An 11,495-nucleotide genomic window follows, 5' to 3' on the forward strand; every position below is an offset into this window, starting at 1 on the left:
ATATTTATATTTATATATTATATATTATATATTATATTTATATTTATATTTATATTTATATTTATATTTATATTTATATTTATATTTATATTTATATTTATATTTTATATTTATATTTATATTTTATATTTTATATTTATATTTATATTTATATTTATATTTATATTTATATTTATAATTATATTTATATTTATATTTATATTTATATATTATATATTATATTTATATTTATATTTATATTTATATTTATATTTATATTTATATTATATATTTATATTTATATTTATAATTATATTTATATTTATATTTATATTTATATATTATATATTATATTTATATTTATATTTATATTTATATTTATATTTATATTTATATTTATATTTATATTTTATATTTATATTTATATTTATAATTATATTTATATTTATATTTATATTTATATATTATATATTATATTTATATTTATATTTATATTTATATTTATATTTATATTATATATTTATATTTATATTTATATTTATAATTATATTTATATTTATATTTATATTTATATATTATATATTATATTTATATTTATATTTATATTTATATTTATATTTATATTTATATTATATATTTATATTTATATTTATATTTATATTTATATTTATATTTATATTTTATATTTATATTTATATTTTATATTTTATATTTATATTTATATTTATATTTATATTTATATTTATATTTTATATTTATATTTATATTTATAATTATATTTATATTTATATTTATATTTATATATTATATATTATATTTATATTTATATTTTATATTTATATTTATATTTTATATTTTATATTTATATTTATATTTATATTTATATTTATATTTATATTTTATATTTATATTTATATTTATAATTATATTTATATTTATATTTATATTTATATATTATATATTATATTTATATTTATATTTATATTTATATTTATATTTATATTTATATTATATATTTATATTTATATTTCCTCACATCCATCGTCTCCAAACACCTCCAGCCCTCGCCTGTGAAAACAAGAGACGAAGCCTTCGCCGGATCTTCGGCGCCAGGAAGACAAAACGCTGGGATTCGAGGGAAACACAGCGAACATGAGTTTTGCTGGAGAGCATCATCTCGGCCGGCGCCGCAGCATCTGATACCGCTGTGGCCCGGTTCTTGTCGGCGGTTCTGTCAGACAAGCTTGTTTGGAAGACGCACTCGTGCGATGGCTTCCCTCGACGCTCGCCGCTCACTTCTTCTTAATGCCTTCTTCTCACTGAATCCATAATCAAAGGCGGTTTCCTCTGTATCGCCGTCAGTCTGACGCGTGAATATTAATGTGCGTTTGTGAGTCTCTTTGAGCCGCGAACACACAAAAGAACACACAAAAGACACACAAAAGACACACAAACCACGAGCATGAAAGACGTGGACGAAGACGCAGAAGAGCTTTTGTCGTGTTTGCGAGTCGTTCGCCTTCAGTCGTCGACGCTAACGACGCGAAGTGACTCCACGTCCAGGAATCTTTTTCTGCGGCTTTAATTCTCTTTGGTTCAAACGCAGCGATTTGTTCCGTGTTCGTCTGGTGTTTACGCTGCCGTCACCGCGCGCAGTGTTGCCGTGAATAATTCAAACCGAAGGAAGAAAAGAAGAAAAAATAACAGAAGAGAAAAGAAAAAAAATCCTCAGGAACCGGAACTAAAGGAGGAGATTTAAAAGAGATATATTTAACCACAAGGAAGACACACAACGAACCGCACACGAGTGTGTCGCTGAAACCACAAACACAAGGAGGCCTCGAGGCTGTGGCGTTCCTCAGGGCTCCATTTTAGGCCATATTTCAATCAACATTTGCTCTTCTTTTATCTCAGTTTTTTTTTTATCTTTGATTAAAGCATGTTTCAAACTAACCAGTCATTTTATTTTCTCAAAATCAATTAGTTAAGATTAAGATAAGATGTGGAACAATTTAATGTATTTTTTTGTTTTCTTTTTGCAGCGATCGTTTCTGCTTTGACTTTTTTATTCAATGGTTTGTATGATTATCTTTTTTTTAAAACCCTTTGTTCATAAATTAATTAATTAATTAATTAATCGTCAGTTTTGTTTTTATTTTCTGATCTGATAAAACAAAAATCTCTTATCATTTTCATGTTACTTTGAATAAGATTTAAGAATATTTTTTTATTGTAGAATCAGTGACGTAACGCTGTGATCGCACTTTTCTGAGTCGTTTATTTATTTTAGTGTTTTTTTCCTGAATTATCAAGATATTTCTAACCTGAAGATGAGGACGTTTAGAAAGACTTTCAGGTACTTTAAGTATTTCGAAAAAATAACAGGAACAAAATAGTTTCCGCCAAAAAAAACACAAAATCCCTATTTTGACCAAAAATAATTGTGACAAACAGAAATAATCACCAAATGAAAAAACTGAGGTTGAAAGAATTTTGATTTAAAGACAGTTTAGTGAAGATAAAATGAGTCCGACTGTTATCTCTCAACAAACCTCTCACTAACGGTGACCTGAACAGCTCCCGTGATGCTTTGCCGCCCAGCCGACCAATCACAGCCGTCGATCACTTTTTGATTGAAAGCCACATAGACGTAGAATTCAAACACAGTATCGTTTCGACCAATCAGCCGTCTTTTAATGGAGAGTGTGTAGAAAGGCATTATGGGAGTTTGATGTTTTGTGGGCACCGTAAGTACAGTGGGTGTCATCGTTAGTGACTCACACTTGGTTGAAGTTTATGTCTTTTTAAACCATGTTTGTAACAGAGTAAAAACAAGGATATTTTGGTGTTCCTCAGGGCTCTGTTGTAGGCCTTTTTTAGAAGATTTCAGATTTTTATTTTTTATTTGAACACATTAATGAAATGTTAAATAAAGACATGAAATATAATGTGAATATATCTGTGTAACGATAATAACAAGTTTCAACGCGAGAAAAACAACAACAAGTAGTGACGACACACAAGAAAACAATCGCACAACAGCTTCAACAACAAAACATTGTGTGTCAGTGTTTCAGGAATAAATTCTGGTTCAGAAACGAGAGAGAAAATATATTCAAAGTGTTTATGAATTATTTATTAATAACGTCTGAATCTTCAACAACATTCTGATAAAAAAACGACTTTGATGAACGAGTCGTTCACACAAATACTACACAAGTCCTGACACGCACAACATCCGTCAGCCGATAACGAACGATATAATGGAATCAAATAGACGACGTAACGAAAAACCACATGTTAAAGAGAAGCACTGAAGTGGTGTTCCTCAGGGTTCAGGTTTAGGTCATCTGTCGTTCTACTGCAATACTTATTCTCATCTTCAAGTCTGTAAAGTACACACTAGAATTATCAGCTCAGATATAGTCGTTTTATACTTTTTCAACACTTTCTTTTAGTATTTTGACATGTTTTATGGAGTTGAGATCGTGGTTTTAATAAATGTATCGACTCGTAGCACATGATAGTGTTTTTCTTTTAAACTGTACAGTAAAAATAGAAATACTTTTTAAACAGAAACTTTGAGGAGAAACACACAGTAAACGCATAATAAACCAAAACAAACACATTCTAAATATGAATATATTTCTGTGCTTTTGTTTGTCGGGTTTTGTTGCCTTTATTTCCGAAATATACATGTATTTTTTTTAATATAAATATTTATAATGTATTTTAAAAATAGTCAAGACGAATTCTAGACACACATCTTGAGCATCATTTATCCACAAATATATTCTGTCAGAACTTAACTCACAATTGACCAAATTTTAGCCCCAAAGTAACTCAGAGAAAGTGTATTTTTTCCAAGACAATGGGCTTTAACCCCATTTAAGTTAAACCTAAACAATACTTTCTTTATATACATATGTCTAGATACGAATTTAAATTAAGTGAATCTACAATGAAATAACAAAATGTACTTTATAATGTACAATTGAGACGTTTTATTTTAGTAAAATATTGAATATTGTTGAATTAATTACGTGAATATTGTCCGTTACAAGCTGGTGAAGATAAATTCATCCAATTTTCTCACCATAGTTTATTTTATATAGTTGTGTATATGTTATAAAGTGTGTAGTTATTTCTTTCTTCCTTTACTTCTGAGACCAAGTTCTCTCTTTCCTTCCATCTTAAACTTGATGCTTCTGCACAAACTGCAAATGAAGAGCCTTGAACGTGACGTGAAAGTGTTTCTGTCTTTAAATAATGATAATAATAAAAATAATTGACGTGTTGTTGTGAAATTATTGAACATCAAAGACGATCTTTCAAATGAACGAGTGAAGAACAAGGACACGTCAAAGAAGATCCGACGCTTCCAGTCAAATGTTCAAACTCACTTCGAACAGGAAGTAACTTTAACGCCTTCATCACCAGCAGGACCTCAAACGCACCTTCTCCAGCGTCTCATTTGTCGGATCTGTTCCCAACATTCCCGCCTGATGACTTAATCCCCAAAATCCCGGCTCAGGTTTTAACTCCACCAGCTTTTTTCAAAACTTTTACGGCGACTCAATGTCAGAGGCGACGCCGTCACGCCTCGCCGTCCTTCGCCGCATCTAACGCGCATCCTTGAATTAAATCATCCAATATCAAATATATATATATATATATATATATATTTATCTTACACATTTTGAACTTAGATTTTAATTCCAATAATTCAAAAATAAATTGATGATGATGTTTTTTTTTAATTTATAGTCTTTTTAATTCGATACAAAATTGTTGGTTAATAGAGTCTCCAGACCAAAGCAACAGAGCTCAGAGCTACTGATCAAACGTTCATCCAATCATTTGAGGCACAAAGACGACATGGAAGCCAATCCAGTAGCTCGGTGCTCGGTTGGTTTGGTCTGGAGACACTTTTATACCAACATTTATATATTGAATTAAAAATACTACAAAGTGAAAAATATTAACTTTAGAAAATGCATTTTTTATTTATTTGAATCAGAATATCAAACTCTTTGTGTATTTTTTTTCAATTATTAAAGAGACTAACCTTAACAAATACGTTATTTATTGTAAAATGTTAATGTAATGATTGTATTTAAACAAATATAACTTTTCAACATATAGATTGTCGAATTATATACTTTCTTTTTAATTAAATACTTAAAAAAGGAGTTTTGATTAAAAAAAATTGAGTTCCAACATTTCAAATGTTAAATTCATTCATGTTCAATTCAGATTTTGACTAAGAGGACGTGTGAGTGACGGGTGAGTGACGGGTGAGTGACGGGTGAGTGACGGGTGAGTGACGGGTGAGTGACGGGTGAGTGACGGGTGAGTGACAGGTGAGTCGTGACGTCACAGGTTGTTGGTTCGAGTCCCTGCGAGTCGACTGGAGATGAGACGAGTGAGATTTATAGACTCAGAGGCGTCTGGTCTGAAGACGCGCGACTTATCTGGTCTGCCAGGCGTGAGCAGCAGCACTTAACCTTGACGTGAACGCAACACATCATCATCATCATCATCATCTTCATCATCACCTCCTCCTCCTGCTCCTCCTGCTCCTCCTCCTCCTCCTGCTCCTCATCCTCCTCCACTAACTTCTCTGTTTCCACAGAGAAGAACTCGTCCTTCAGAACAAACGTGTGAAATGAGCAGCTTTTGTTTCTGCTTTTACAGAAGAAACACATTATTTGAGATGAAATCTTTCATTGATTTTCTGCTGCTTTATCCCTTCTGGAGGTCGTGGATCCCAGTATCATAGGGTGAGAGGCAGGGGACACCCTGGACAGGATGCCAGTCTGTCTCAGGACACACAAAGACACACAACCATTCACACACACACTCATACTTACAGACAATTTCTCTCAAGTTCTCAATCAACCTCTGTATGTTTTTAGACTGTGGGAGGAAACCGGAGTGTCCGGAGTAAACCCACGCAACACGTGGAGAACATACTAACTACACACAAGTTGGCTCGGCCTGGAATCAAACCAGCAACCTTCACGAACCACTGCAGCCTGAGATCAAATTATTTCTATTTAATGTTGCAATTTTTATTCATTTATTTTTTTAAACAAACACAAATGTTTTTTTAATCTTTTGATTTATACATTTTTGGGGGATTTTCTGGTTCGACGTCTACAGAGTTTTTCTTTAAAGACAAACTTTTGTTTCACGAGATAATTTTTGTGATGAAAAATACATTTTTTTTTAACAAGATTTTTCATTTAATCTTAAAGACAGTAAATTAATAATCGATTTTTTTTTGCATAAAATGATTGAAACTAAAAAGGAAAGTAAACTTTGTTTGTTTGTTTATACATTTAAAATAACTTCAAGATAATAATACAAAACAATAAAATACATCATGAGAAAATAACGCGAGTAAAAAAAAGATACAAATCTTAAGTAAAAATATAAAATAAAACCCAAATAATCCATATTTTTATAGATCAAATAAAATCTGCTTGTTTTAAATAAATAGATGTTTTTATAAAATAATTGTTTGAATAAAGAAGATTGATTTGTTTATTTAGTTAAGAATTAATCATGAAAGATAAGATGATATAATAATACATTCAGTAAATAAATCACTGTTTAATCCACAATCATTTCATGAAGTATTTGTCAAGATGTTAAATAAGAGAATTAAAAAGTCATCATTTTGAACAAGAAACACGTAAATGAATAAACCCTGAAGAGAAGCATCATCTCCAGGACGGTTGAACCGCGTGCTCTTGAGCAACGACCGCGGTTTGTTCTGAAACTTTGATGAGACGCTTAACGGCGTCAGACGCTCAGGATCGTGTTTCATTCATGAGCAGTTTGTGGACGAGAGGAAGCGCAGCCACTCGAGAACAAGATCACAGATACAACAGTTCGACGGGGACTCTGTCCGGGTCTTGAACCGGGAGGAGGCCCCGGGGCGGACCCGGCAGAACCCCATCATCGGGTCGAGCGGCAGAAGAAGAATCTGGACGTCTTCGCTTCGGCTGCTGCTGCCCCCGCGACCTTGAGCGAGCGCCAGGTAAGATCTGACACCTGAGAAGGTCAGGTGACCCTCGCTGACCCGGTGCAGGTCCGGCGGAGCGACGCCCGCACGACAAGAACCGTCGACGAGACGTTGAAACTCCGTCCTCGTCTGCCCTCGTGAGTTCAGACCCACGACACGCATCCAACCGCGTCTGCGGGATTTGAACCCACAACCCATCAGTAGAATACATAAGTGCTTTCGACCATTTTTCAGCCAAAACGCCTTGCTCAAGGACACGTTTGTAGATAAGCACACACGTAGCAGACAGACATGTCAATGCTTTGCTCGAGGGCAGACGTGAAGGCAGAGGAAATTCAACCGTCAACAGTGACTAAACACACTTGGACCTCTTCACGCGCGGATGAGAGTTCCGCTGCCTTGCTGAAGGGCAGCAGAGGAGCAGGGAGACGAACGCACACATGGTGTCGGGAATACGGCCAACAACCACAATCGGCAGGGAAACGATAGTGCTGAGCTCAGGGGAATAGAACCCGCACCGTGTTATTTGTTACGATGCACGACTTACAGGTCGTTTTGCTCAAAGGCGTGATGGTAACCGGGAATTGAACCGGCAATCATTTTGAGAAAATTGTGGCTTTATTTGTTGTGTTTTGCTCAAGGACAGATTGAACCAGCAACCTCTTCGCTCGTGCGTCTATTAAGTACATGTGAAGTGAGTTTGAATATCTCTGTTAATGCTTTGCTCAAGGGCAGACAACGACCAGAGGTTAACAAACACACAAGTAACGACATTAACACAGTTGGGAATTGAACTCGCAACGGATTCGGAAGCTTGTACGAACATAGATGTAGTGCTTTGCTCAAGGGCAGTTGTCACGTCACACACACAAGGATACGCTGCAGGTGAGTTTTAATGCCTTGCTCAAGGGTGAGAACTGAACTCACAACAAAAACACACACACGATGCGAGACGACGACACACACAGAACCCACAACCCCAGACCCAGAACCAGCGCTCAGGACTCACCCGTCCCACCAGGATGGGGTCCGGTCCAGAGAACTCCTCCAGCACAAACATCTGGTTCCAGACCCAGCCTCGCTTGGCTCGGACCAGCAGCCGCTCCGGCCTCGTCACGCTCTCCGGACTCTGGTTCTGACCCGGAACCGGCGTCCCGGACACGCGGGAAGGAAGAGTAATCCACAGCAAACACATCCACAGGTCCACGAGCATCCTGGCTGTGGTTCCGGTCCAGTCTCGGGAAGTTCTGATCTCCTCACACGTCGTCGTCTTCTTCACTCCTGGTTGTGGTTCTGGTTCTGACGGGCCTCCGCGGAGGGTCGACGCTCGAGGTCCGGTCCCTGCGACGTCATCCCCGAGACCTGAGGGAAGATTCCGTGATCAGAACAATCGTCGAGGAATCGGACCCTGGAGCGGGTTCAGATTATTCCGCTTTAATCTGCTGTTTCTGAAGATAATCCCGCGAGACTCGCAGCAATTACACGTTCGCTGTGATTAACGTTCGCACAAGATTCCTGCTCTGACACACACTGCCCCGCGGCCCTCGAGCAACGCACGAGCTGCCAACACAAGACGAGCCCGCGGGAGGAGGAGGAGGAGGAGGAGGAGGAGCAGGAGGAGGAGGAGGAGTACCCGGAGCTGACCGGAGCATCTACGACGACACTAATCTGGATTATAATCCCACATGAAAGTCACTTACCACACAATTACAATAAAACAATAAAACAATAAAAAATGAAGCGAGTCTTCAAATCTACCCGGAGACACGTCTACACAACACACGCACACCGTTGCTACACAACACACGTTACAGACGCGTCGCGTGTGTAACGTTGTGCGCACCAGACACGAAATGTGTAACGAAATAATCACAGAAAACGGTTTTGTCGTCTTTGACGTGAAGAAACGCACACTCTCGTCGCGTGTAGCTACACAACGAATACACAATGATCGAAACACGCACACACACGCACATATCAGTGTAACACACGTGCAGGACGTTTAAAGACCCACTAATGAAGACACACAGCAGCTCTTAAGTGACACAAACGGCGTCAATAATTCATGCACTTTTGTGTACACAATGAGTACACACTGTTCGGGTTGTTATGACCGAAACACGCACACACACATTTATACACGTGGTTAACACACATTTATACACGTGTGTAACACACATTTATACAGGTTTTTAACACACATTTATACAGGTTTTTAACACACATGCAGGACGATTAAAGACACACACAAAAATAACACAACATTTCTTAAGTCACATATTAATCGATAATTCATGCACTTTTTTGTACACAATAAGTACACAATGTTCGGGTTGTATTGATTCAAACACGCACACACATGTATACACTTGTGTAACACACATGCAGGACGATTAAAAACACACACATGAAACAACACAACAGCTCTTAAGTGACATTATAATCGGCGTCAATAATTCATGCACTTTTGTGTACACAACCTCACACGTGCAGAGAACACACACTCACAACATGTGTGTGCACGAAGTTCTTCATCATTGACGTGAAGAAACACGCACGCAATCACACAATTCAACACGTGCAACTACACAATAAATACACAAATACGAGTTTTTCGAGCGTGTTGATCAGAACTCACGCACTTGTGTGACACGCGCGCGAGACGTTTAACGAGAAACACACAACCGTCGTCAATAATTCACGCGCTCGTGTGTAACACAACCTCACACGTGCACACAACAACACAACACACAACAACACAACACGGCAGAAAGAAAGAGTGGAATTTCTTCACAAGCGCGTGATCGTGCGCGTGATCGCAAACTATCCACAGTGAGCTGTTCAAAGTGAAAATGACGCGCGTGCGTCATAGCGTGCGCGTGTGTTTTATCGCCTAAAATCAAGTGAAGTTATCACGCGCTGCAGGTAAAATTCGCGCGTGTTTAACGATCGATAATCTCGGAGATTAAAAGTGCTGATGATGTTGCGCGCGCACGTCTCACGTCGATTAAAAAACCGCGTTAATCATCGTCCGTGACGTCACAGGTCGTGGTTCGGTTGAAGGTTCGAGTCCCGGATCCACGGCGGGCTCGCGGGGAAAGTCACGCGGGATCCGTGAGTTCCGCCAACTTTTTGTGCACGCGCGCACACACCAGCGTGACTCGCGCGCACGAACACACACGCACACACTCAAGGGCAGCAACAAATCAACCGAACCGAGCGCGGGTTCGAACCTGCGGATGGTACCGGGCTCGGTTCCGCCGCAGTTCCGGTCCGGACAGAATCTCAATAAAGGTTTGAGGAGAAAAAAATGCTGCGTTCAAGTCACACGATGCGTTCAGGACCAGTTGGACTGGACAGCTCCGGTACCGAGGAGCTGTCCGTGGTGCTGCTCGCAGAAGAACCCGGATTAGATCCATAAAGTTTGACCCGTTTCTACTGCAGGGAAGTTTCCTCGCAGCCGCGGGTCCGGTTCCGACCGAACAGGAGTCTGGACTCACAAGTGGTCCCGCAGGTTCGGTTCCGAAGCCGCTCCAGAGACACCTGTCAGCCGCGCGCGCGGTTCCGACGGATACTTACTGGTGCAGCGCGCGTGGGTTCTCGCATGGTTTAGGTCCAAACGTGCACGCGCGCGGGAGCAGAACAGATCCGGTTCCGAAGGTTCGGTTCGGTCGCGCGGGGAGAGCGAGCTCCGACACGCACGCGGGTGGACTGAGAGTGAGCTCGTGAGAGGAGCCGCGAGCCTCCTCCCACTCACGCGCGCGCGCGCGCGGGGCTCGGGTCAGCAGGCGCGCGCGCGCTTCTGTCGTGGGTTCGGATCCGAGGCTCGTGGACCGAGTCACTGGATCCGGTTCAGGTGGAGGTTGAAGGTTCGAATCCACACGCGTGAGGTGAGTCTGCAGGTGAAGGTTCGAGTCTCGAGGAGCAGCAGAGGTTGAAGGTTCGAATCCACGCACACGTGGTTTTTCATGAGCAGATACAAGTTGAATTCATTGAAGGTGTTGGTTCGATTCCCAGCGACCATGATTCAAGCGCGCTCTCTTTGCCCTTGAGCAATTTAAAAAGATTAAGAATACCTTTTAAAAGTCGCCTCACATTTGAGCAAGGCACACACATATCATCGGGTCGTGGGTTTGATTCCCAGCATGAGATTTCAAACCCTGCCGTTGAGCAAATAAACACACATGTAATTACAGTTGTTAAGAGTCGCTTCAGATCAAAGTGACGCTAATGCATCTTCAGGGTTGTGGGTTCAACTCCCAGAGTTTCGGTCGCAGCTACTTATCCCGCCAATTAGTGTGTGTCCGAGCTCCGCCGTTGAGCAAGGCACGAACATGCGCTGTGTCGTGTGTGTGATGTTGTGTGTCGGTGCTACACGCAGGAGACAGTGGATGACAGTGCCTGGTTCGAAACCGCTGCCTCTGAGCCTCTGAGCCTGTGAGCCTGTGAGCCTGTGAGCCTTTGAGCAAGGCACTGACGCTCA

The 11,495-nt window shown here is 39.4% G+C and overlaps 1 protein-coding gene across 2 annotated transcripts in view; it reads right to left on the reverse strand.

The window, feature by feature from the left end:
• The window catches only part of cdh8 (cadherin 8), a 152,213-nt gene extending 141,538 nt beyond the window's left edge, over nt 1–10,675 (reverse strand). For both annotated transcript variants that reach the window (XM_087793054.1, XM_087793053.1), the window contains exons 1-2: nt 10,592–10,675; nt 8,022–8,374 (exon numbers count right to left, since the gene is read on the reverse strand). In XM_087793054.1, the coding sequence (XP_087649180.1) occupies nt 8,022–8,225 (204 nt within the window). In that variant the 5' untranslated portion in view covers nt 8,226–8,374; nt 10,592–10,675. The remainder of the gene's footprint in view (nt 1–8,021; nt 8,375–10,591) is intronic.
• Nucleotides 10,676–11,495: the final 820 nt, after the last annotated feature.

Source organism: Callionymus lyra, chromosome 6 (genome assembly GCF_982586985.1).
Source record: "Callionymus lyra chromosome 6, fCalLyr1.hap1.1, whole genome shotgun sequence".
Lineage (NCBI taxonomy): Eukaryota > Metazoa > Chordata > Actinopteri > Syngnathiformes > Callionymidae > Callionymus > Callionymus lyra.